The 26,835-nt window shown below is 30.9% G+C and overlaps 2 protein-coding genes across 3 annotated transcripts; both read left to right on the top strand.

Annotated features, from left to right (window-relative positions):
- Positions 1–312: 312 nt before the first annotated feature.
- LOC137816347 (5'-3' exoribonuclease 3) lies at positions 313–13,941 on the top strand. Of its 2 annotated transcripts, none has more exons than XM_068619448.1 (23): positions 313–804; positions 932–1,034; positions 1,160–1,236; positions 2,327–2,518; positions 2,617–2,736; positions 2,902–2,964; positions 3,136–3,276; positions 3,372–3,536; positions 4,903–4,980; positions 5,077–5,163; positions 5,432–5,728; positions 5,918–6,013; positions 7,521–7,616; positions 9,255–9,325; positions 10,591–10,719; positions 10,805–10,881; positions 10,973–11,013; positions 11,111–11,185; positions 11,323–11,480; positions 12,360–12,464; positions 12,567–12,642; positions 12,829–12,911; positions 13,016–13,941. In XM_068619448.1, the coding sequence occupies exons 1-23, from the start codon at positions 601–603 to the stop codon at positions 13,683–13,685; spliced, it is 3,204 nt and encodes a 1,067-aa protein (XP_068475549.1). In that variant the 5' UTR covers positions 313–600; the 3' UTR covers positions 13,686–13,941. The 2 variants fall into 2 exon arrangements, with proteins under 2 accessions (XP_068475549.1, XP_068475548.1); XM_068619447.1 differs by having other exon boundaries at positions 314–804; positions 12,348–12,464.
- A 7,535-nt stretch (positions 13,942–21,476) lies between these two features.
- On the top strand, positions 21,477–25,654 carry LOC137816348 (cytokinin riboside 5'-monophosphate phosphoribohydrolase LOG1-like). Its single transcript, XM_068619449.1, has 7 exons — positions 21,477–21,871; positions 22,332–22,429; positions 22,597–22,627; positions 22,818–22,917; positions 23,426–23,496; positions 24,465–24,608; positions 25,412–25,654. Exons 1-7 carry the CDS (start codon positions 21,743–21,745, stop codon positions 25,475–25,477), a joined length of 639 nt encoding a protein of 212 aa, XP_068475550.1. The 5' UTR covers positions 21,477–21,742; the 3' UTR covers positions 25,478–25,654.
- Positions 25,655–26,835: the final 1,181 nt, after the last annotated feature.

Below are 26,835 nucleotides of genomic sequence, written 5' to 3'. Positions count from 1 at the left end.
ATATTTATAATATATAATACGCGCATGTGTATAATTTTTTTACAAGAAATAAATAACTATTTTTATAAAAAACATCATGAAAATTATAAAAAATATGTTTATCAAATAAATAAATATTTTTATTATAGATAGTTAATTGATTTAAAAAATTATAAAATTTGAAAAACAAAATAAAATCAACAATAAATTATTTACACTAAAACAATCATTATAAAATGGGGAGAATCTCTTTATTAATAAAATATAGGTATAATATATATAATATTTAATTTAAATTTACTATAAAAGTAATTTAGATGCTACTAGTACACTGAATGAGTATCCAAACCTAAATGATATATGCATTTCGTAAAAGACGAAAAAACCAGAAATAAATATCACAAAACTATCGCCCTTACACAATTTTGTGAAGGGCATTATCGTCCTTAGGTTCCGTTCTGTACCTCTCCATATTCCAATTCGCGGGAGAGAGGTGAAGAGGAATCAGTGTTTACTTGTTTCGCATATTCGTCTTCCTCTCCGTTTAAGATTTGAGAGAAAGAGAATTGTAAAAGAGTTTTTTCCGTTTCGGCGAATTGAATCTGAGTTCGCGGCGGAGAGATGGGAGTTCCAGCTTTCTACCGGTGGCTGGCGGAGAAGTATCCGATGGTGATTGTGGATGCGATTGAAGAGGAAGCTGTCGTCATCGATGGGATTCAAATCCCCGTCGATACGAGCAAAGAGAACCCTAACAACATCGAATACGATAACCTCTACCTCGACATGAATGGCATCATTCATCCCTGCTTCCACCCCGAGGATAGGGTAATGTTTCTCCTCCTTCTCCAATTTCACCACAAATTCCTCTTCGTAGCTTAATTGTATCTGATGTTTTACTGAATTTCAAGAATGTGAGTTTGACTATGATTACGCTTTGTGTGTTTGGATGCAGCCTTCTCCGACCTCGTTCGATGAGGTGTTTGAGTGCATGTTCGACTACATTGACAGGCTGTTTGTTATGGTGCGGCCGCGGAAGCTGCTCTACATGGCTATTGGTGCGTGCTTATTTTTTCGTTTTTGATTGTTTGTAATTTGTAATTGTGTTGTTTGTTGCTGGTCAGGCTTATTTGTGTTGTTTGCTGCTGGTCAGACTTATTTGTGTTGTTTGGTTTACTTGTAGATGGTGTTGCGCCGAGGGCGAAAATGAACCAGCAACGGTCTAGACGGTTTAGGGCTGCGAAAGATGCAGCTGACGCGGTATGTGTTGGTCATTTTTAAATCTTTTACCATTAGTAAGGTTTTGTGTGGTTCTGGATCCTTTGAGTTTCATTATAGACTTCATTTTTTTGGGTTTCTTAGAATGTAGCAAGGAAATGTTATTTAACAGATTTTATAACTAATAGGGAGAAAGAAATAATAACATATCTCTAGCTAGCAATTGTTGGACTGTGGATGAACTTACACTCTTGGATGTTATCAACAATTAGGTTGAATCAATGTCATGTCATAGTGGTCGGTAATTGAAAGCTTGAACTTGGCGTTTGTCTGGTAACTCGTGTATATGCAGTTTATACTCTGGTATTCGACTAAGTATTCAACCAGTAATCAGCACACTCTTTTTTATCTCAATTTGGTGGCTTACTACACCTTCTGGTAAAATATTTCTTGAATTGGGAGGTAGGGTTATTATGATAAAATGTGCCGATTTGCTTTCCTGCGCTGACTCAATTTTGCATCTAAACATGTAAAATGCATGCCATAAGATTCAAGTAACTTCTCTAATGCTGATATTCTGAAATTTTAAATTGGTAAGAGTTATCTTGCAAAAAAAAATTAATGTTATATAAATTGTCTAATTCAAGTATAATAACTGTTAATTTTGACACTTATGAACAATATAACATAAACAACAATGCAAAAAATTATCATTCAATAACCTTGTGAGTTTGACATTTTATGTCGCTTAACTTGCATAATTATTGAGAAAGGTATATACACACACACACACACACACACACATGATTTTGATACAGTATAATAATACTGCCAACAAAAATGATTATTTATGTTTACTTAGAAAAGATGGCATGTTAAGCCTAAAATGCTTTTTGAATGGCCTGAGGTTTGATAACCAAATAGACTTTTATAAAAACCTAGGCCTGACCTACTTTTTAGAAAAGCCTGGTCCAGGCCTGATGTAAGCCAATCCTAGACTCTTGTGGGATAGCCTTACCTATTTTCACCCCTAGTCTTATGATACTGATGTATATATGAGTGACTTTAATCTGTCAAGAAAATGGTGAAATATCTGAGAAGATGTGTAGATATGATTTCTATTTTGTGATAGGCTGCTGAAGAAGCAAGGTTAAGGGAGGAATTTGAGAAGGAGGGCAGAAAGCTTCCTCCTAAAGGAGAGTCTCAGACTTTTGATTCAAATGTCATTACACCTGGAACTGAATTTATGGCTGTTTTGTCAATTGCACTTCAGTACTATGCTCATCTTAGGTTGAACAATGACCCTGGTTGGCAAAATATTAAGGTAGAGAGTTCATTTTATATAAACTGTGTGGCTGTGGCAAGTGCCTCTCATGATGGGAGGATCTTCACTAATGTCATGGTTTATGTTTGTGTCTGAAGGTTATTCTTTCTGATGCAAATGTTCCTGGTGAAGGGGAGCATAAGATTATGTCCTATATCCGCTTGCAGAGAAATCTTAAAGGTTTTGATCCAAATACACGACATTGCCTATATGGTTTGGTATGCATCTTACTTCCAACATCTTCTTACTCTTCAAAATTGAACTTTGATTTTGTTTATCAAGAAAATAATATCTAATTTCTTGTCTACTTTCACTATATCTTCTTTGCTTTATTTAGCATGATTGTAATTAACATATTCATATGATTCCTGTTCTGATGACAGGATGCCGATTTGATTATGTTGGCATTGGCTACCCATGAAGTTCATTTTTCAATTCTTAGAGAGGTTTGTGTCTAATGAGTTGTTCTTTGTATCTGAATTGGAGCTTATTAGAGTAGTAAAATAAAGTATATGGTGCTGACAGAGAAGAGATCTAAATTGTATGCAATGTTTTTGGCTTCTTTCCATTAGTTGTTGTGAGTGAATGAGTCATTGGCAAATCATGTGTTATTGCAGGTTGTATTTACTCCTGGACAAGACAAATGCTTCCTCTGTGGTCAGATGGGCCATATGGCAGCAAACTGTGAAGGAAAGGCAAAAAGGAAGGAAGGAGAGTTTGATGAAAAAGGAGAGGCTATCGTGAAAAAACCATACCAGGTCAAGATTTGTGATATGCAATTCATGCTATATTGAATATGACAACACTTTTGGTATTTAGTCCTTAATTTTCATTTCCTTATTTTCTCTTGTAGTTCCTGAATATTTGGACTCTCAGAGAATATCTAGAGTATGAGATGAGAATACCTAATCCCCCTTTCGAGTTTGATTTTGAATGCATTGTGGATGATTTTATCTTCATATGCTTTTTCGTCGGCAATGATTTTCTTCCACATATGCCTACCCTAGAGATCCGTGAGGTCTGGTATTCTATCTCTTGTTCTTTCTCTACTTCTTTCTTTATACTTGCTATGAATCAAATTTCAGGTCTGCTCTTCTCTTTTGTAAGCATTAATTGTGGATTTTTTCCTTGAATCCTAATTGGCATTGTACGTGGTTTTTCTACCCTGGTTTGGATTTTGGTATCTAATTTAAATAATTTGGGTCAATTTTGAGAATGATTGGTTTCTTCTTTCTAAATAATGAGGAGCTAACTATCTAGAAAGATTAAATTGTTGGGTTGAATGAGTCTTAAGTGCTTTGAGCTGAAACACGGATAAAGTATCCAAATGATTTTACCTGCTCTGAAATTTAATTTAATTTAAAGCATGTGAGTGTTTTGCTGGATTTTGTAGTTTACCATTAGGAACACTATCGCAAAAGCAATAGCTTTTGCATGGAGGCAAACAAATGCTGTATATTTTGGAAAAAAAAAACTTTAGAAGTGAAATGAACTTTTTGACTAGCATACATTTCTGTATGTCACCGAATGAAAACACTTTTAAAATATATGGTATGGATGGGTCAGTCTTCACGGTTTTAAAAAGTAGTGATGGCTTTTAGATAACATATCTGTTTGCCTTTTCTTATGTCTTTTTTGGAAATGTTTGGGAGTTTTTCGTTTAATTTACAGTGACCTAAAAATTTCATGAGGTATGCTGGGTATTTAGTTTTGGTCAAGTTTGGAATTCGGATTTTAGGTTTAATTTTGTTAGTAGAAATAAGTCAGTTAGTCAAGCTGTCCGTTTGTACAACTGTAATTCTGTTGAAGCTGTTAGCTATGCTAACAGCTAACAATAGCTTAATGGTGCTTAGTAATTACATTAGTGTAACGGGCCAAGCAGTAAAGAGTCTATAAATACTATTCATCTGTTCAGTTTCTCTAAGAATTTTTTACATGTATTAATGAGACAAGTCGCAAGGTGTTATCACATCACATCACATCAATATGACCTTTCCAATGGGTTTTGTGGTAAAATCGTAGAGAACATAATCTGTTATTCAAACCTCAATTCTGTTTGATTTAATTGATTAAAACAACAAATGATTGTGAATTTTTAATTTATTTTTTTTGCATAGCATAATCCATTTGCATAATTTTTAAGTGCAGATAAATGGATATGAATTTTCTTGCTGTCTATGCTTCAAGAATGGTCTCGATGTTGAGCCATAAAGAAGTCCTAATCTTTAGCATCCTTTTAAATTTTATAATTTTTTATGTATCCAAGTAATTATGGTGTTATTATATTTGCCATGTATTGATTGGCCTGAAGTGGAACGTTTTATATGCCTGCTTTTGATTATGTAACTGATCTATTTCTTGGGAATTTCATTTGTTTCATATAGGGTGCAATCAACTTGCTGATAGCAGTATACAAGAAGGAATTTAGGGAATTGGGTGGTTATTTAACCAATGGTAGCACGGTATGTGGTAGTAACAGTGGGAATCTGTGTGAAATGCAGTGCCACTTTTCATTGCATAATCATTGACATTGTCTTTTCTTTCCTGCCTCTTTTTAGATAAATTTGAGCAGAGTGGAGCACTTCATTCAGGCTGTTGGATCTTATGAAGATAAAATATTCCAGAAAAGAGCTCGATTGCATCAGGTCTGTTCAGTTGCATTGCATCTACTCACTCTTTAAGTTTTACATAGCGAGAGTTCATCTTTTTGTGCCTATTGGCAGAATGTCTATGTCACACAATTGAGGAAGTGACTGTTCAAATTTTGTCATAATTTAGGGCCATGTAGTACTAGAAAGGCAACATTTGTTAAAGAATGAGAGATAATAAAAATTTATATGTTATGTAGTTTTTCTTCTTAAATATTGATGTTTGGAGTGCATGTTTCCTTTGCATTTATTTGTCTGCTTTCAGCGACAAACGGAAAGAATAAAGCGTGAAAAGGCACAGGCAAGAAGGGGAGATGATACTGAGCCTCAGTTTCAACCAGAGTCTTTAGTTGCAGTTTCACGATTCCATGGTTCTCGTCTTGCTTCAGCTCCAACACCATCGCCATTTCAGCAATCTGGGCATTATAATTCTCAAGTGTCCTCATCAGTTACAAAATACGATAAAGAAACCTCTCAGAGGCCTCAGAAAGTTGCTAGGTTGTCTTCAGGAGCAACTCTTGCTGCTGCTATTGTTGAAGCCGAGAGTAGTGTTGAAATAGAAGTATGTTTTCCTGCTTCAGGAGAGGCATTCTTTAGAACTAATATATGGGCTAATCTATTACTGGGTATGAGCCTGGCGAGGAGTTAGATGCACTGTTATCTTGTGAAACGATTGTTATTCTAAGGTTTTACAATGATCTGGTTATGTCCTCTGTGTCTTGTCTGAGTTTGGTATTCTTTTACTTTTCAGGCTCAAGATAATAAAGATGAATTGAAAACAAAATTGAAGGAGATACTTCGTGAGAAATCTGATGTATTCAACTCAAAAAATGCTGAAGAGGACAAGGTAAAAATGTAGAGTTCTTATAGTCTTTTTGTTTAGTATTTTAGTTTTCCTATCCATTTATGTTTATGTTTGTTGTATTTAATGAGTAACAAATATGTGTAAGTTGTCCTCCCTGTGGATATTAGATTAAATACTTTTGTTTGTTAAAATATTTGTTATGGCATTTTTAATTATTTGTCATGAATCTTTTGATTCACTATATGGTTCGATGCATGATTTGAAATATAAATCTTTTGATCCAATGCGGGGAAAATTTCTTTTGTTGGTAATTTTTAGTTTTACCATTCTAAAGACTGTAATTTATGTTGAGGGAGTTAGTTAGGATCTCATAATGTTAATTAGGTTGATGTTGATTAGTTAAATTTCATAACAAAGGAAACAGATTTGAAAGAGTTTCTTTAATAATTAAAATTGAAATGGATTAATTTTTTCTCCATTATTATATAATCTACTTGACCCTGTATTCACATTTTCCCCACTTTTAAGATTTTTCCAATCAAGTCCCGGACGAAACTTCTCAAAACATGAAATAGAACTGAAGAAAATTAACGGAGCCTTTTAACCTTATAATTTGTCAATTCTGGATCTAACCTTGGTATGAGCCTGGCGATGAATAATGCACTTTGTTATCTTGTCAAATAATTGTTATACTAAGGTTTTTACAATGTTCTGGTTGTGTCCTCTGTGTCTTGTCTGAGTTTGGTATTCTTTTACCTTTTAGGCTCAAGATAATAAAGATGAATTGAAAACAAAATTGAAGTGCATGCCTCTGAAAGATTATCCATTTGTAGTTATTTGTCTGATAGTGCTGCTTCATTTAAAAATGATCTTTGCTAGTGTCTGTGGAGGAAATTGTAGTTCTTGCCATGTGGCCTATATAACAAGTTCAAATGGTGACATAGTTGCACTATCCTTCCCTTAAGCCTGTGTTAAACAGGTGCTAGGGGGATTGATTGGATGATAATGCCACATGGAATGAGTTATGTGCAGAACCTTCTAAATTCTGTTTGAATCTAAGTTATAGCTTGCTATTTTGAGAAGTATGACATGCATATATGTGTAAAGCTTGCAAGTTATTTGTAGAAAGTTAGTTAGACATATATTTAGTCCCTTTACATGTACTAAATTCTCAATTTGGACCATGCCACAACTGCCCTTTACACATTATTAATTTTGTCCTTGTTTGTATCTGCAACACATTTTCATATTTTACCCTATACGTATAACTCATTCTTAATCTGGTGCTTCTTCTTGTATCACATTCTTAATTTGGTCCCTATATGTAAGAGACCAAACTAAGAACGTGCTACACGTATATGGACCAAATCAAGTATGTGTAAGAAGGGAGCTGTGGTGACAGGGATCAAATTGGCAATGTTTTCCATGTGTATGTACTTATTTACGTATATGGACTAAATTGAGAATTTGTTACATATGTAGGGACTAAATCATATGTTTAACCTTAAGTTGTTTCACTTCATTTAGCTAATATTTCTGGTTTCAACAGATTAAGTTGGGAGAACCGGGCTGGAAAGAGAGGTATTATGAGGAAAAATTTTCTGCTAAAACTCCTGAGGAACTTGAAGCGATAAGGAAAGATGTTGTAAGTTAATTGAAATTTTATTGATTTTGATTTTGTTAGGAATCATTAATTGAAATGAGAAAAAGAAAAAAGTAAGATTGTTACTTAATACATGAAAAGAACAATAAGAGAGAAAACTCTCCTCCCAGGGTTTCCCCTTCACAAGTCTTAATCTCTTATTTATAATTTACTATTTTTTACTATTTATATCATACTAAGCCAACTTACCAACTAACTCATTAGTATTCTAACTATCTCAATTAATTTCCCCTTCTTAAATCCTAACAATACACCCCTCCTTAATTTCCTCAAGGTTGGAATTTGAAAACTGGAATTCCACTCTTAAATGATGCAATCCCGCAAGTTTTCCCTGATAGCAGGAAGACAACTACAGCCATTTTATCTATAGCAGGGAGCTACCCACTGCCCTGCATGCAAGATTGAGTTCGGTGGCTCTGGTGGATTCCAGGGTGAAAGCAAATTTTGAATAATTTGGACCTATGTGGGTGATGCTTAATTTCTCTTCACCTCTGTACTTAACATGTCATCAGATACACAAGCATCCAAGTTTAGTAGTGTAAATCCAATTAAGCTATTCAATAGAAGAATTGATTGAAAGAGTTTCAAACTAACACGAGAAAGTTTCTCTCAAATCGAGGAAACTCAAATTTCTATTCATTCAAAAGAGATTTAGTGTGATGATGCTTTTATAGCCTATCCTAGAGAGGAAGGGAGGAGACTCTTTTATGTGTAGGAATAATACTAAGCAAAAAAATGCATGGACTTTGGGGTGAAGCTTACTTGGATGCTAAGTTCAAATTTCAAAAGGAAGTCGCACCTATAGCATGTATATTGGTGTGCCTTTTTGGCCAAGAGTAGAAGGAACATGTTTTAAGCATGTGTGTGGCACACCTAAGGTAAAAGTGGAGGGCCTTGCTTGTCTACAACCTAACCTAGGCATGGAAAAATACTCCTTAGTGATGCTGGACTCTAATATGGGCTTATGTCCATGTATTAAAACTTACATTTCTTGGGGATATTTCTAAGCTTAGATTAATTTGCATCTCCCTTGACTTAGGTTACAGACAAAATTATAGTTGCTAGTGGAAACAAGTTCTTCCTTCCTATGAAGCTCCAAGCATTCCCTAATATCTCCTTCAACCTATTTAGTTCTTGATCTTGGCCATCTTCCTTTTGTAGCTTCTTTCAGTTGCTCAATCCTACCTTCCTTCTCCATTGACATGGCCTTGGCTCTTGTGATTGTTCATGGGTTGTTGGTTGCCCCTCTTGGGTCTTCATCGTAGTCTATCTTTCAAAGATGTGGCTACCATAATTATTTTTTTATCAAAGCTGTTGCAGCCCAATGTTTTCTTGTATATAACACTTTCTTGGCCCTTGAAGATCTGGCAGGTCAGAACTATTATTATGATCCAATATTTGAAGTGAGAAAGATAAGAAAGACTTTTATTGAATAAGATGAAAATAGCAAAAACTCCAAGGGTTTCCCTTGCTCAAAGAGCCAATGCCCAATTTATAATGATAACAAATCTAAATCTCTCCTGTCCTTCTTCCCTATTTGTATCTAGCTAAGCCCTCTATCATTCTAACTATCTTAACTACCCCCCCCCCCCCCCCCCCCCCCCCCCCCCTATTGTTCAGGTCTTGAAGTACACTGAAGGCTTATGTTGGGTGATGCGCTATTATTACGAAGGTGTTTGTTCTTGGAATTGGTAAGTTCCTTCTCTTGTTTCTTGTGATTAACTGTACGATCCTGAAATTATGTTGCTTTTCCTTATCCTTTAATATGTCATCATGGTATTTTTCTCTTCCTCACCTATCAAATCTGTGATGACCTAATTTACGTTGAATGCTGTATTTTAACACTTGTTTGGTTGAACTTGAAATTGTGTAATGTGTGATCCTTGCTTATAGTTCCTGGCCTGTTCTGGTGCAGTTTCTTGATGAAACCCCTTCAATATTTTTGTTGAATTTGTGTATTAGTGATTGAGGTCCTTCAGGCTGATTCTTGATATTATGTTAGCAACTGGTTAATATTGATTACAAAAAATAATCTTCATTGGAAATTCTACTGCTCTGACACAGTACCAGTGTGGTGGCAGAGTAGAGGAAAATAGAAAAAAAGTACAGTCTTACTCATTCTAGAGACCAGTGTGCTTCCTAAGGATGCCCTCCTTCTGACAGCTCCCCTCCTTCCCTTTTCAGGCTATTTATATTCTTTTTTACCCTAGTTAACTGTTTTGAGTCTGATACATGGTTATGATCCCTACCAAGGGAATAATCCCTTGTTTCTTCTCTATTTCTTGTCACGGAAACCTTTTTAATAGGGGGTTTGTATTCTATTTGATTAACTTTCGTGGTTTTACCAGAAAAGAAGATGCTAAAATTTTATGGTAATCTAAATATGTATTTACTTTGAAGTGTATGTTTTTGGGATTAATGTTCGGGTAAGTAGCTCTTTGTTTATTTAATAATTGTTATCTACCTGGTTCTAGGGAACATAGTGGGATAAGATTTTGTTGTTTTTATCTACTTGGTTCTCAGTATGGCTTCTAATGATTTGTTGTAATGTTCAGATCCATAAGGTATTGCTTGGTTTACTAAAATGTCAAGCACATACCTCTTTTCTTTCTCAGACAAAGTCCTTCGTTTGAAAATGTAACAAAGGCTGTTTCTTAATACTTTTATTTCGCCACCTGTGTTGACAATATTAACCACAACACAACCTAAATTAATTATTCAGAATATCAATGTTTGCTGTGTGACACTGGTAAGGCCACATACATCTATCCTTTGTAGACCCCACTAGGTAGGGAACCTTGTGCTGTGTTAGATATACGAGTAGGGAAACACAGCTAGGGCATGAATAAGAATATTTATTTACTTTTCTTGACTGTGAATTTCAAGTTGTTTAATTCAGATTGCATCTAAAAGAATTCCGTCTTATTTTATCAATTTTATTGTGTTATAAAAATAGGTTTTATCCATATCACTATGCCCCTTTTGCGTCTGATCTCAAGGACCTTGGTGAACTTGATATTAGCTTTAATCTGGGTACGCCATTCAAACCATTTGACCAGCTTCTAGGGGTCTTTCCTGCTGCAAGGTTTGCTTGCTACCCAACTTATTATTGTTGTTAGCATTCTAAATTATGTTGGTGTAATAACGTTGGTACGATGATATATCTGCAGCTCTCATGCTCTTCCTGAGCCGTATAGGAGACTTATGTCAGAACCAAACTCACCTATCATTGATTTTTATCCTGTTGGTATGTCTTTAACAAAGTTTATTAATGTAAGTTGTAGAAGTTCTACTGTGTTATCGGTATTAATCCCTACTTAATATTAATGTTGTCTCAGACTTCGAAGTTGACATGAATGGAAAACGCTTTGCTTGGCAGGTTCAATCCAAATTTACCTTTGCTTTTTTTTTTTTTCTTTATTATTTTCTAGACATGGCTTCATTGCAGCTGATGATATCATCCTTCTTCTTGACAGGGTATTGCTAAGTTACCTTTTATTGATGAAAAGCGTCTTCTTGCAGAAGTTGAGAAGATTGAAATTTTTTTAACAGTATGTCTTGGTCCTCCTTTGAGTTTAAATGCACATTTGGTTCAATTTGCTGTTCTCAATTCACCCTGCTGCCCAAATGTTTTCTAATTTATAGCTTATGTTTTATCCATATCCTATTTATATTAAAAAAATCAAAGCCAGAGGAGAAGAGACGGAATGCTATAATGTTCGATTTGCTCTTTGTGAATTCTTGTCACCCTCTCTCTGCATGCATAAGTACACTGGACAATAAGTGTAAAAACATGTCAAACAGTGAACGGGCTGTGGTGAAGGAAAAAATCAATCCCAAAGAAAGGTTGGTGCATAATGCTTTGCCATTTTCTAAGCAAATTTGGTTCTGTTATAGTAGTGGATTTGTTGCATCTGATGGAACATTATTTATGGTCACGTGTGACAATTAGGACTATGATGTGGCAATAATATGATCTTTGAAGTTGTCTATGGAGTATACATATTTGATTTGAAATTTCCTTTTAAGAAAAAAGTTGAGGCCTTTGTTTTTCATCTTTTCATCGATAATGTAACATCACAGAATTTATTTTGACAAACGAGTCAATTAATACAGAATTGCTTCTTATTAAATTTTAATTTAAAATCAAGCTTGGACATAATATATGCAAAACTTGTCCCTTTAAAAGACATAGTACAATAAAAGAACATGCAACATAGCTGATTGAAATGTGGGTTTGGGTAGTGGAGCATTTATCACCAATAAGCTAATTGCTGCTGAAAATCCAATTGATTTCGTAGATAATTTTTAATTTCACGTATTGGTTTAGCCACTTGGTGGTTAATTTTGAAGTTGCCACGTTTTACCCAATAGTTGACATTTTAAACAAAACGTGTCATTTGTGTCTGGAAGTAGTACTATCCCTGTTTAGGCAATTAAATGTTAAGATATGAAAGAATACTAATATATTGTGATAAAGTGAGTGGGCCTTGTTGTGAGTTTTTATAGAGGATAATGCTTTTAGGGTAACATAGAAGCACCTCTTTGAAAATATGATTTTTTTTCTGCATGGACAAGCACAATAGCTGCTGCCATAGAACTTCACAACAGTTTTCAATTGTATGAAATGGTCAAGTTTGTTTACTTCATATAAATATAACTTTTAAAAGTCATTTTTAGTATCCTAGTGGACTATTTTCTGATGTTATTTAGGGATACGTGCAGTGGTGGAATGAATGGTTACATATCTTTATGTGGTGGAGAACCTTGCCCTCCTATCTTTAGGTCTCCTGTTGCAAGCATGGAAGATATCATGGACAATCAAGTTATGTAAGTGTGTCGATGCTGGGTATTATTTAACAAGAACATCAGTTATCGTCTTGGAAAGTCGCTGTGATTTATCTATTTGCATTTTCGTGATTTGTTAATCAGATGCGCAATATATAGACTCCCAGATGCTCATGAACATATTACCCGACCACCACAAGGAGTTAAATTTCCTATTAAGGTATTAAATTTAGTAGCTGGTCCTTGTTTGTACCCTCCTATTTCCCTTTCCCAATTTAGTGTTCAATTTCAAACGTTGCCACATTAAGACTCTGTCTGGTCTGTTTCAAGTAGCATATTTATTTGTGTTTTGTCTACTTATACTGTAAGGTTGTTGGAAAAATAAAATTATGTGCTTTATGTACAGACTGTGACCATTGGGGATCTAAAACCTGAACCAGTTTTATGGCATGAAGATTCAGGTAGGAGACACCATGCTGAAAATGGGAGGTAAGGCTTTATTGAGTTAAATTTATGATTTGCTGTTGTATTGCATGCAACATCTAGTCATCTAGTTGGCTAAAACTGAGTGGAGATCTGGTTTTTTATATCAGGAGAAACCCTCCAGGTTCTTCTGGTCGTGAGCTTGGAGATGCTGCACACAGATTCATTGTCAATTCCTTACAGGCGAAGGTTGTCTCCAATGGCTACCGTCACCCACATAATGGACCTCCTATATCTTATCCTGCACCAATGGGTCATCGACCACCGGTGTCTTCCTATGGTTATGAATCACACCCAGGATACGTTGCAATGCCACCTGCTTCTTCTCCCTCACTCCAAGGCAGACCCCAGTTTGCACCTTACAATGCTGTCCCTCCTGCTCAGCAGTATGGCTATAATCAACGATACCTGCCATCCCCAGTACCCTACAATCCTCATCAGCCATCAAATGACTATCAACACCCTACATCTCATCATTATGAAAGAAATCACTATCAAGGTAGTGGGGGTAGTTTAAGGCATGGCCATCAATCGTCAGGATATAATCAGAATGCCAGGTTTATGAATAATAATACCCAAGGTGCATATGGTAGTCACCAACATGATGTTATTCACCACAACCCAAACTTTCAACCATCTAGAACTCATCAGAATTGGACTCCACGAAACAACCAGAGTGGAAACAGGGAATATGGTCATCATTCCTCCAATCAATTTGCTTTACTAGATAGAAGAGGAAACAGGAATCCAATGCCACCACCTGGTTACGATCACAACTAAATTCATTTCCTCCTGGGCTGGTAATCTTCTTCCCCACCAATTAAGTAAGTTGTTGTACCATATTTATTTTTTCTCAATTAGTTGAGGTTTCAGAGTTTTACCTGCATTTTCTCCTATTAACCATGTTTTCCGTTATATAACCCCTTCATCACAGATGTAACATTTTCTTACTTCATAGTTATTATTTCTTTAAAATAGCACATTCTTCATTGTTTGAAAAGGTTATTAATCTTAATTTTGTAGTCTTACAACATCACATACTTTTTATAAGTCCTGGATATTATTACTTGAAATATCTCTTAGTCAGTTTTTCTCTTTTGAATCATATTTGTTTTGAATAGCGTCATTTTTGTGTAACAATGAATCTTCATACAAGTAATATCTCATAATTTAGTTGAATGCTCTAGCATTACTTATATATGTAATTGTTGTGTAGTTATATTAAAAATGGTTAATGATTTAAGTACGAGTTGAAAATAAAAGTTGGATGAGATTTTAAAAAATGTTACAAATATATAATCTTAAGGTTATAGATTAGAAGTGATGTGATATTTTTAATATGGTTTAATCATAGTTCACTGATAATGAATTTCTCTATAGTATTTTTCATAGAAAAATCTTAAAAATAATATTCTAAAATAAATATAAATTGTCAAAAAGATCAAACTTAATTAGTTTGACGAGAATACTATTTTTAAGGTTAATATATAAAATGAAACTCGTAAGTTAGTATTAAAAGCTTGAAAAACGATAAGTCTAAATATTTTATTGTTGTAATTGTTTTAAAAAAATCATTTAATTAAGGTTAATATACAAAATGAAACTCGTAAGTTAGTATTAAAAACTTGAAAAACGATAAGTCTAAATATTTTATTGTTGTAATTGTTTTAAAAAAATCATTTAATTAAAATATGTTTGTGAATTTCCCTTTATCATATCACTATTGATTATTTTAGTTACAAAAAATAGACTCAGGTGTTCAAACAACTATAATTAAAATTTTGGAGAAATTTAAAAGCCGTATTTGGTCGAGAATGAAAGATAAAGTATAATTAATGTAATCATTTATAAGACAACGCTTATAATTACACGTGCAATGCGCAGATTCCATCAAATTCCCAAGCAAACCGAATGACTAATGAACATTTTCTTAATATTTAATATAGCTTTTAAATGCATTTGCTTGCTTGCTCGGAAAAGAAAGAAAAAAAAAAGGTAGTGTGTGTTAAAATGTTTGTGGAATTTTATTGCCTAATAAAACATAGAGTAAACATTTCTTTATCTGGTCATCTAACTATAAATTGTCATGTTTTCATAAGAATTATTTTAAAAAGTTAGTTTAAAAATTATTTCAAATTTTAGAAATGAATATTATAACTCTAATTAAAAAAGAGTAATATACTAGTAGCAAATCATTGAATAAATAAATATTAATTATTATATGACTGTAAGGATTGTAGAGAATCTTTGTAGCTTGTTTACCTCTACACCTATCCCCCCCAATTTTAGTTATAGAGAAATTAGTTTTTCAGGTCAGAGGAGAGTTCAAAGCACCTAATAATATTCTTGATAACCAACATATTTTGGATACTATCTTCACACATAAACATTTGTTTATCATTAGCAGATTGAAACATATTTGTCACAAAACCTTTATATCCTACTTTTACCCCTTGTAGCATTTTTTTCTGTACTCAATGTCTAACCCAATTGTTATACTTTCAACCACTATCAGAAACAAAACAAAAAAGGGGCAATAATATTTATCTGCCTTAGAACTTTAGAGGGTTTTAACTCTCTAGTTGGGCTTTCATTGATTAGCATACATAGTAGTTGGACTTCCACACAACTTCCTCACCTCCTTTGAAAATGGTTATATTAGCTTATCATTTTCTTGTGTTCTAGGATTGGCTTGAATTGCACGTTTCCTAATGTAATATCAAACTATTCTTTTGGAGTGAATCTCTCCTCAAAATACACTCTAACCTCACATCCTCACACCCATCATCTTTAACTCTCACCCACTTAAAGCATTTTTTTCCCTAATTAAATTAAAAAACCTAGTGTTTATGTGTCCTAAAACTAGCCACTTAATCTTAAACTTTTGTTTAGTAGTGATTCATTTTTTTTATATCTATCTTTTTAAATTGAGTCAATAGTTGTGCCATCTCCTCCTTTGTACTTCTACCAATTACTCTACCTCATCAATCTTATCTATCAGATTTATCTTTGATATCAGATCCCAAAGGACTCTATATTCTACTTCTTCAAACCAAATTTCATTCTCTTTAATTTCTGCTTTAACACAACTAGTCATGTCCCTGTAACCTGAAACTTCACCACCTCTTCTTTTACAAAATCTCCAAATTCTCTATAGGATTACCAAATATCTAAGGTCCTAAAAGATTTTAGAACTAACCCACAATCCACAATGCTCATATATAACTCTATTTATCTCATACTACTTATTTATTGAACAAATACTCAACCATTCTCTTAATATCACTACAAGAAATAATATGGGTCTTTGAGAAACACCAAAAAAAAAAAAATTAATGTAAAATCACGTAACTTCAGCTTCAAACATAAAATAGAAGTCAATGTCTTTATATCTTTGATGCTAACACTATAATATGAGATTGATGCTAACTTATTATTCACTGAAAATTTTGGAAAATTTTGGCCTCTGTCATATATACTTTCTCTCTATCATTACATATTTATTTTATAAAAACATTAAATTCGTCAATTTTCCTACTACTACCATGGTAGTAGTTTTCATCATTTCCCTCTACTTTAAGTTTGCTTACGGCTTCAAACTCACCCACAAAAATATGATGTAATGGTATCCTCCGTGTACGAAAAAGCATCAAGATATATTTTATATGTTTCCCAAAAGATGCATATCCCATCATGGATTCCAAATATCTAGATCCAAGATCAAAGTGCTGCTTTATTATTTTCAATCATCAACTCTTCTTTTATTTATTATTTTTAAAGGATCACTATCGGATCACTTCAACCCTAGCTAATTCAACACCATCAAATTTGTGGTTCATAAATTTATATATTTAACCAATGATTTTCTTTAATAAATATTTTCATAAAAGTATGACAGATAGTTTTTTTTTAATCAGCAATAAAAAATCAATGGGAACACTTTCAGGGTAGTTCAACCCTTATACATAATTAACATTACCATTCTTCTAGCTAGAGCCGCTTACTAGAATGCAAAAAAACATTAACGGATCATCCTCATATAGTCCAAAGGATTCAGAACCCAATTTGAGTAAGGAAAGGGATCACAACTAAACTTTGCGTAAATTCAAGATCAAACATTTACTTGCGCCAAAGCAAACACTTCTACCGCATTTGTCACTCCTCTATTAAAGATGACAGAGTTCCTATGTTTCCAAATTGATAGTATCGTTAGGTCAATCATTGCATTCGATATATTATTTGTTTTGAATGTCAGTGTTCCGTAATGATTTTGTTCTTAAAAGATGTCTCGATGAATTGAAAGATATTGAAATATTTAAACTGTCATTAACCTCAATTCATAATTGATATAAGACGACTATATTAACCATACCAAAACGATGTGAAAGAGAAAGAATCCCTAATAATAATACCATTTGTCACATTCAAAATATATTACAAAAATATTTTGTAAATATATATTTATTGATTGAGAATATCGTGCATGTTTTCACTTTATTTAAAAGATGGGATATCAATGTTTTCAAATTTTATCAATCACATAAAAATTAAGGGATTTTTTTTTTTACAGAAACTTTATGTTGATTTTTTATTGTTTGAGTGTTCCAACTGATGATGTCTCAAATACCTTGAATTAATATGTTTCTCTTACCATCATGACATGAAGTTATAAACTAGTGATTTCTTATTGCCTACTCAAATCATTCACTAATCAACACATATATTAAAATGACTATTAATAATGAATAGTTTCGTGAAATTGATTTTTTGCAACATGATTCTTGGCTCTTCCAAAACATGTCCCCATGATTCATAGGGTATTCTCTATTTTATGTATATATTTATTTTCCTACTTACCAATTAAAAGAATGGTGTATTAGTAATATGCCAAGTGGCTCTTTCTTCACCCACAACCGTTGGAGTAGATATATAGTTGATAGCACGTACCCAACTCAAGAAAAGCCATGCTAGAGGATAATTAATTATCAAATTCAAGATTAATTGTATCCCTTAATTATCATCACATATTTTATTTTCTGAATATTTCATCAAATTGTTAAATAGTTAATCACCTATTCACATAAGAAATTGAAAAAATGTCATTTTGATCATATTTTATTTATTTTTGGGTTAAATATATTTTTGGTTTCTTATTGTACATAAAATTGATTTTCATTTCTGATTCAAACTTCAGACCATCCAGATACATGCAGTATGAAAATTATTGAAATAGTTTTTTTTTTATGTGAAATGATTGTTAGTTTTTTTTTTCAAAATTCATTATTGTTTTGATTGCAGAGTGATGTTCAGTATAACTACTTCCAATAAGTTCATGAGGTAAAATCTTAAATTAGATAGTTTCACATATAGAAAAATCTATTCCAATCATTTTTATACTATATATAAGCCCCTGGATGGTCAAAAGTTTAAACCAAGAATAAAAATCAATTCTATATTATAGTACAGAATATCACGAAAAACATATTTAACCTTTTATTTATTTATTTCAATATTAATAATATATTAAAATTAAAATACATTATCACAATTTACACAAATAACTTAAGGTAATAAAAATCTCAAAAAATGATAATAGTTATTGTGATAAAATGTATGGTTAGACTTAAATACAAATGTATAAAACCTATAATATATATATATATATATATATAATGAGAAAGACTTGATTAACTTTGTTTCTTCTCCTACCTTCTAAAGTATATATAAAATTAAACATGAAAACTTCAACCCTAATTATCTAATTTGTTATGTGAAACCACGTTATCAACCCTAATTTAAATAAACCTTAAACCTTGCTCAGTCAAACACACCTAATCGAAGTACTCTTTGATGGTGAAAAACCTTATTAATTAAAAACTACAAGTTTACTGTTCAAACCGACCCTATTGTACAGTCAATAGTCTTCAATGAATTAAATATATGTAATAAAATAATGAAGGATTATGAAGGAAACATCACCTTTTATGCCCAATTTTCCCTGGTTTTCTATTTTATAATATGTCCTTAATTGCCTTTTGGAAACACCACCCTCACTAATTATGATTAAGAAACAAAACTTTATATAGTTTCTATAAAATTGCGAATGTCAAAAATGCATTTTTTGTTTAATATTATGAGCCTGTTATTTCATATATTATCAGTTATTCTTGAAGACTTTTTCAAATTTTACATCAAATTTCAAACAGTTTAACATAAAAAAAAAATTAACTTAATTACAGAAATGTCGATCACATTACATATTTTCATAGCTTTTCTCTAAATCCGACATAAAACCTAAGACTAATTTTACACTAGTGTACACTAACATTAAACTCTAAAAGAAGATCATAAGCTTATTTACAAGAAGTAGTTTACTAAGTATATGATTTTGTTATATTGAAGACATTAAAAAACATGAATTCAGGGGTGGGTTGGTAATTTTGAAATCATAGAAATATAGAAAAGAAAAAGAAAAGAGAAGCAGCACCTACCAGAATTAGATAAGATTGTGGGGAAAGCTCTGAACTGGATAAGTCTGAATTAAAGTGTGGAATATCCATTCATTCATCATATTGCCATAATTAGGTAGAGTACTCACAAAGTTCAATATATGTTACTATATTTTACTATATTATTTCTTTCAATTTAGAATACTAAAAAGTGGCAATATATTTCTCTAATATATGTTAGCTAAATTCATTAGGTTGATATAACGAATAATCATGGATATGCATATAAACACAGAAACTAGAAACTATATGTATATAAACACAGAAATATGTATAATATCTAAAATATAAAATACAGAAATATAAATTTATATATTATATAATTAATTCAAAATTTATATGTGTATAAATATGTTTTAAATTATTTTTTAGTATAAAGATGTTGATTTAAAATAATTTATTTTTTATTTTTATAATTATATTAAAAATTTATACAATAATTTGAGTTTTAAAAGAATAATGCATTTTTTCTTTTTAAAATTATCAAAAATTTAATAAATAATTTTTAAATTAAACATCTCACTTCGATACATATCATAGTCAATGTTCGATACTTGTGTCCAATATTTAAGAAGTGTATCCAAATAGATTTTTATCATATTTTAAGTCTACATGAAAGTTTGTGTTTTTTTGAGTAAATATTTAATAAAAGAAAACAAATACATTTTTACATGAAAAAAAATCCAAGCAACATTAAAGAATTGAGAAGCTGAATATCCACCTTTGTGTGTTTGTTGTGTGTGGGACAGGGATTCCATGATTGTTTTGGTTCCACCCATTATTTCTCACGTGGCATTATGAATTTGGAAAGTGGAATTTATCATGAGTGCATTTTATTAACATATGCTTTCTTCGAAATAATTATGAGATTTCTTCGAAATAATTATGAGATTCATCTTTAAATTAAAGTTGATAGTCAAAGAAAATCTTTTCAAAATTGGTGATGAGTATCATATAGTTAATAAAATAGGTTCATTATAATCATAACAAATTATTGACTCCACTTTATGCATCACATCATATATCATTAGGTATATATCAAAGTATTATAGCTTCGAATTTGAAACTTATCATCATAGAGTCTCTCTCTTGCTTTCTTTATAGTCAAATAAAATTCTTTATAAATGATGAGTATTTTTAAATTAATAAAAACTCTTTATATCACTTTATTATTTTCATCTTGTTGTTAGAAAGTCTTAATTTTTATTAAAAAATATTGTTTTTTAAATAGGGTCATTTCTAAACAAATAGTTGGAAATTGATTGCTTAATTTGATGGTTCAATCTTGTTGATAGCCAGTGCCCTAGAGGAAACTATTCAAGTATAATTTGTGAGAATACCAAACATCTTCATCATGAAATTGCTTCATTATAAGATTTGTGATTGTTTTATGTATTTGATGAAATTTTTTCTTTTCTTTTAAAGTTGGTACAATTATATATATACTTGTTGATAATAATGTGGAATGTTTAGTTTTTTTTTCTGGATTTTTTTATATTTTTTTTTGGATAGTAAAAAATAGAATAAATAGGACCAACCCATTACAAAAAAAAGTCTTAAAACACATAAAAAAAAGAATTTGATTTCCTAATCCTCTTTTAAGTCTTCAACCCACTTTGTACCTTTCCGTGTAGATCTTAAATCACTCCCATCACATTCAAAAGTAAAAACTCAAAATAAAATAAAATTTTAGTATATATATCCGTCTTGAAACATTAATTTAAATTATTTTATATATAAATTGAAACATCCTTAAATATTTAATTTAATTTAATTTATTCATTGTCAATAAAAAAAAAATAGTGATAAAAACTACTCCAACCATGAGATCGAGATAAAGTGATATAATTTTGTTGAGAAAAAAAAGTTATATATATAATTTCATATATTTAAGTAATTTTTACTTAGATAATATAAAAAGTTACATTAGTTGCACATAAAACAATGAAGTCTTGAAGAGAAGACAAATGAAATGTTTTACACTTTTTAAAAATAAATTATGGGAATTTGAAATGAAGAATAAAAGAGATGATAAAAGTGAGATAATGATGTAAGATATGATGCATTAGAGACATTGATATGTGATATTATGGTGTGGTAGTGAAGGGGGCATTGAAGAAGATGCATCTCATTCTCTCACATTATTTAAGACAACAACTCACACACCACCAATTCTCAATTCTCACCACTTTTCTATATTATTAGATTGCTTTCTTCTTCACTTCTCCTCTCTTACACAACAAAAAACAAACACGTTTGCATATATATATTCATTAATCACATCGATCATTGAAGGCAAAATCAAATTGTTGAGTTTCCCTGTTATTCATGGAAACTGAAGAACAAGGCAGAACAAAGATGAAGTCAAGGTTCAGACGTATCTGTGTCTTCTGTGGCACCAGCCCTGGCAAGAACCCTAGCTACCAACTTGCTGCTGTCCAACTAGGCAAACAACTTGTAAGTCATATAATGTTCCAACACAAAACTTCTCTTTCTCTTCAAACTCAATTCTTAACTTCTTCAAACAAACCATGTTTTTCTTTCAAACCATAGTATATAAGTTGGTATGTTTTTCTTTCAAATCATAGTATATAAGTTGGTGTAAACCTTATCTTTATAAGTCAGAATTAAGTTTAAAATCCATTTCTTAATACAACTAAAGTTTAGTAAGAGAAAAACTTTGTTTTCACTTTTAAATTCTTTAAGGTATATTATTATGAAGTGGACTTTAAGTCTAATTCAACCTCATAAAATCGGCTCATGAAGTTGAGGTTTGCACCTACTTATATATAATAAAAGACTATAATTTCTAATCGATGTTGAATCTCCAAGATATATGTACATAAAATCAAAGTAACCCTTCAAATATATTTGAATTAGGGTTAGTGGGTTAAGAAATGAGATTGAATGCATGCAGGTGGAGAAGAACATCGACTTGGTTTATGGAGGAGGAAGCATTGGGTTGATGGGGCTAATCTCACAAGTGGTCTTTGATGGTGGACGCCACGTGTTAGGGTATTTTTTCTTATTTTTATTATTATTGTTTTTTTTTATAGATCCGTACTTAGAAGGTATTAAGAAGATTGGTATGTGATTTTTCTATATAAACATTTGAATATTACTTAATTATCTTATTTTATTTGATATTTTTTTAATGATTTTACCATTTTCAACAAGTGCAGGGTGATTCCCACCACTCTTATGCCAAGAGAGGTATTTTATTTTGAATTAAGAATCAATCATTAATTTAATTAGTGAATGAATTAAATAGAAAATGTGAATGAATTGAAATGGGTGAGACATATTTCTGTTTATATTTTATAAAAAATTAAATAATTTTTTAAAATGGTTCTTATTTATTTATTTATTTTTTTAATAAAAAATATGAATAATTTGAATATAGATAACTGGAGAGACAGTAGGAGAAGTTAGAGCAGTGTCAGGAATGCACCAACGCAAAGCAGAAATGGCTCGACAAGCTGATGCATTCATTGCTCTCCCAGGTTTTTTTTCTTCTTCTCAACCTCTAATAATTAATACAATTTTTTACACATAAATTCTTTTTATTATATAATTTTCAAAAAATATTACTTTAAAAACTATATAATTTTTAATTTTTAATCATTTCAATGACCAATGTAGAAAGTTGCTGTTGATGCATATGACAGAGAACTCTCCCCTCAAGTTATGAAAAAGACTTTTGTTATAATAATTGTTATTATTATTAAAGTTGTGATTTGTGAAGTCTATAATTCTAAAAACATTTTAATTTTGAAAAGGGACCAAATATATATTTTGTTGTCCGTGTTGTGCGCAGAGAAAATAATTTGTGAAGATATCTTTATCAGTAACTGATGATAACTGTCAACTGTATATGCTGCAATTAATAAGATTCCTGCACCTGTTATTATGAAGGATCTATTCATCATGCATTATTGCTTCTGCATATTACAGTGTAATAGCAACACTGTTTAATGTTAGAAAAATAAAGATTTTTTATTATTATTTTAGGTGGATATGGCACTCTGGAAGAACTACTTGAAGTTATCACTTGGGCTCAACTAGGAATCCATGATAAACCAGTAAGACATCCAAAACCTAATCACTTCTGCGTTTTCTTTTCAATTAATTATTAGTGTTTAAGGAAGTGCTGGAAATTGCTTAGTGGAATTTTTTATTATGGCGAGAATAAATAAATAAATATATCTACTTTAGTGGTGATCCAATATTTATATAGAACAAAAATAAGTTGTATTTTTTTTTAGATAAAAATAAGAATAAAATTACCATCAACTACCTCACCAGCTAAAATAACAAAAATACCAAAAATTAGTTTGATTGTCTTATAAGTAACTTTTAATCGACAGTATATAGATCAAGGGTTTTAGGCACCAATCAGATAATGAGAAACCCACTGATGATACCTTTAAAGAAATTCAATACCAAACCTTTAACCGTGTCATGTGTCAGGTTGAAAATTTCAGAATGATCAACCATTTTACCATTAAAAATGCATTTATTCCTATGGAGTGTACTTTTTTTAATCAACAAACAATAAATAAATACATAAGGATTACAAAGAGGTGTTACAACCCTTATATATAAAATATACCGAACAACTTTTCTAAACATTCTACGGTAAAAACAAACTCAATAAAACAAAACTCAAACAGCCATTACTCTCACATGGAAAACAATAAACATTAAACGACTGCACGTTAAAAAAGAATTGTGTCTCTCAAACAAAAATCAAAACATAAACAAAACAACAAACATAATGCACATCTACCTAACAGAGCAAAATACGTAACAAAACACCTCTCAACCCACACAAAGATATGTGAAGTGTAGCTAAAGTGATTGTATGGTAAAAACTTAAATTAGTGTACATGGAAAAGACTCAAAGCCATTACAAATGTGACATTAACGGGAAAATATGAATGAATTAATGAAGAAATAAACCCTTTTTTCATATTTTGATTTTATATGACATTGATGATGATGATGATAAAGAAAATGAATGAAAAATTAAGGGAAAAAATGGTGGCAGGTGGGGTTGTTGAACGTGGATGGCTACTACAACTCGTTGCTGTCATTCATGGACAATGCTGTGGACGAAGGTTTCATCACACCACCTGCCCGTCACATTATTGTCTCTGCCCAAACTGCCCAAGACCTCATCTCCAACCTTGAGGTACATACACATACATACATCAATTACAACATTTTTACTTTTTTTAAGCAAAAAATACTCTTCTTTATTATTTAATTATTTAATCAATTTCAACCTCCAATCTTATTATTCACACTAAATGATAAAAATGTTATTTTTAAATTTTTTAAATAGATATTAGAATGTATTTTCGATTTGGTATTTTGAATACAATTTTATATTTAAGTTTTCGAGAAAAGATTTAGTACAACTTTCTGATTAGTTTTTTGAAATATGTTTTCGGATTTTTGTTTTTTTAGATTTTTTTTTAAATATATTTTTGAATTTTGTTTTCTTCAATTCTTTTTTATATTGTATTATTATATTTTGAATTTGTCTTCCAAAAATAAGATTTTGGTTTTATTTTTTAGAATGTATTTTTTAATTCAATTTTTAATTTTGAAATGAAAGACAATTTTAGAATTTTAAAAATTCACAAAGTGCAAGTTAGAATTGATTGGGTGCATGAGACAAATTCCAAATTATAACCACACAAAAATTATTACTAGATTCTCCTTCCCTCCATTTTTTTTTTACATTGTTTTAAAAAACATGAAAAACTATGTCAAAATTTAGTTAGTTTTCCATTGCAAGGTGGAGTTTGGAAATTAAAATAGAAATAAGTTTATTTCAGTAAAAAAAATCGTAATTATGTATCCTCAAAATTCTCATTTTTTCCATTTTTCTCAGTAATATTCTTTCCTTTTTTATCAATAATTTTTTTTCATTATTTTCCTTTTATTATGTGAATTGTTGATTTGATATCTGCTTGGTAATTTTACCAGGAATATGTTCCGAAGCACAGTGGTGTGGCACCAAAGCAGAGTTGGGAGATGGAACAACAGTTATAAACAAATAACATTGCAAAATCATACACTTCCCTTAACCAAGATCAATCAATCTATATATTTTCTCTTTAGAAAATAGTTTTCTCAATACAAATCAAGTTATTTCACTCACATCTTGTATTTTCTTAATTACCAGTTAATTATGATCAAAGTTGTAACACGACAAAAATTCCATCATTATTATCACTGTTTATAGATTTTACCAAAAAAAAAAATGCTTATAGATTTTGTGACCTAATAAAATTAGTTTAAGTGGTATAATCTACTAGGTTCGCACATGTTTTTTAAATGGTATGTTCATATTGAATCGTACAACACTCGTAAGACATATATCAGTAAAGTGTTAAAACACAAGAAATATTTATTGGATTTCTGGTAATTTTAACACAATTTTAAAATTAAAAAATACATTAATTTTCTAAATTTAAATTTATTATATAAATTTTTATTATAATTATAAAAATAAAAAACAAATATTTTTTAACTAATAATAAAACATATTTCTATGTACTTAAAAACAGTTTAATATGATTGAATATATTATAACATGCCATGCCATGACGAGATTGGTTAAAATCACATAAATAAAAAACCATATCATTTAGACTAATTTCTTTTATTAATAATAAATAAAATAAATAAATAAAAGTATCTAAGGAATATCTTATTTTTCATAAAAAAAAAATCAACGTCTTTTAAATAAGGTATCAAAGGATAATCTAACTCATAAGTTTATACTAAAATTAAACCAGATCACAAAACATACACAAAAGTTACTAAACATATTTTTATACACAAAAGTTCCTAAATATATTTTCAATCCATTGACTATAGCAAGTACAAATTGAAGGACCAAACATTCAATTTTTGAAAATGCCAATAGTTGTAAGAATTATGAAGAGTCCACATTTGATTTCTTTAAATTAAGGTTTTTTTTATGTAAGAGATGTTAATTAAAACATAATGGAAATTAAAGTGAAAAGCACAATTTCTTTCATTTTCCCTTTTAATTTGACAAAGTCCAACAGCATGATTAATAAGTTGGATCAGCATTAATTATTTAATTTGTAATTTGCAACAATTAGCAATGGGTTGTTGTTAGTGCTTTCAATTAAAAGATTGGTATGGAAAAGGCAACGATGGTGACTCATTGAAATGAAAGAAAAATTTATTTGCAATGCTTACATGATGAACTTCCATATTCGAAACTCTAGATAAAATTAGTAGGAATTATCTTATAATTATTTTTTCATTAAGACGTGTATTTATATATATATATATATATATATATATTATTAAATGTTATAATTTTTAATCGATGTGAAATCTGTAACATAATTCCTCTTTTTATCGAGATTGTT

This window comes from Phaseolus vulgaris, chromosome 1 (genome assembly GCF_000499845.2).
Source record: "Phaseolus vulgaris cultivar G19833 chromosome 1, P. vulgaris v2.0, whole genome shotgun sequence".
Taxonomy (NCBI): Eukaryota; Viridiplantae; Streptophyta; class Magnoliopsida; order Fabales; family Fabaceae; genus Phaseolus; species Phaseolus vulgaris.
The sequence above is the reverse complement of the archived record's forward strand: the minus strand, read 5'-3'. Positions and strand labels throughout refer to the sequence as shown.

What these genes read in the sequence shown, in the direction of transcription:
- LOC137816347 (XM_068619447.1), top strand. Translation starts at nt 601, where the DNA reads ATGGGAGTTCCAGCTTTCTACCGGTGGCTGGCGGAGAAGTATCCGATG. An exon ending in ATTTTTCAATTCTTAGAGAG is followed by an intron (nt 2,965 to 3,135) that starts GTTTGTGTCTAA and finishes GTGTTATTGCAG; the next exon opens with GTTGTATTTACTCCTGGACA. An exon ending in CACCATGCTGAAAATGGGAG is followed by an intron (nt 12,912 to 13,015) that starts GTAAGGCTTTAT and finishes TTTTTATATCAG; the next exon opens with GAGAAACCCTCCAGGTTCTT.
- LOC137816348 (XM_068619449.1), top strand. Translation starts at nt 21,743, where the DNA reads ATGGAAACTGAAGAACAAGGCAGAACAAAGATGAAGTCAAGGTTCAGA. An exon ending in GGTGGACGCCACGTGTTAGG is followed by an intron (nt 22,430 to 22,596) that starts GTATTTTTTCTT and finishes CAACAAGTGCAG; the next exon opens with GGTGATTCCCACCACTCTTA. An exon ending in TAGGAATCCATGATAAACCA is followed by an intron (nt 23,497 to 24,464) that starts GTAAGACATCCA and finishes AAATGGTGGCAG; the next exon opens with GTGGGGTTGTTGAACGTGGA.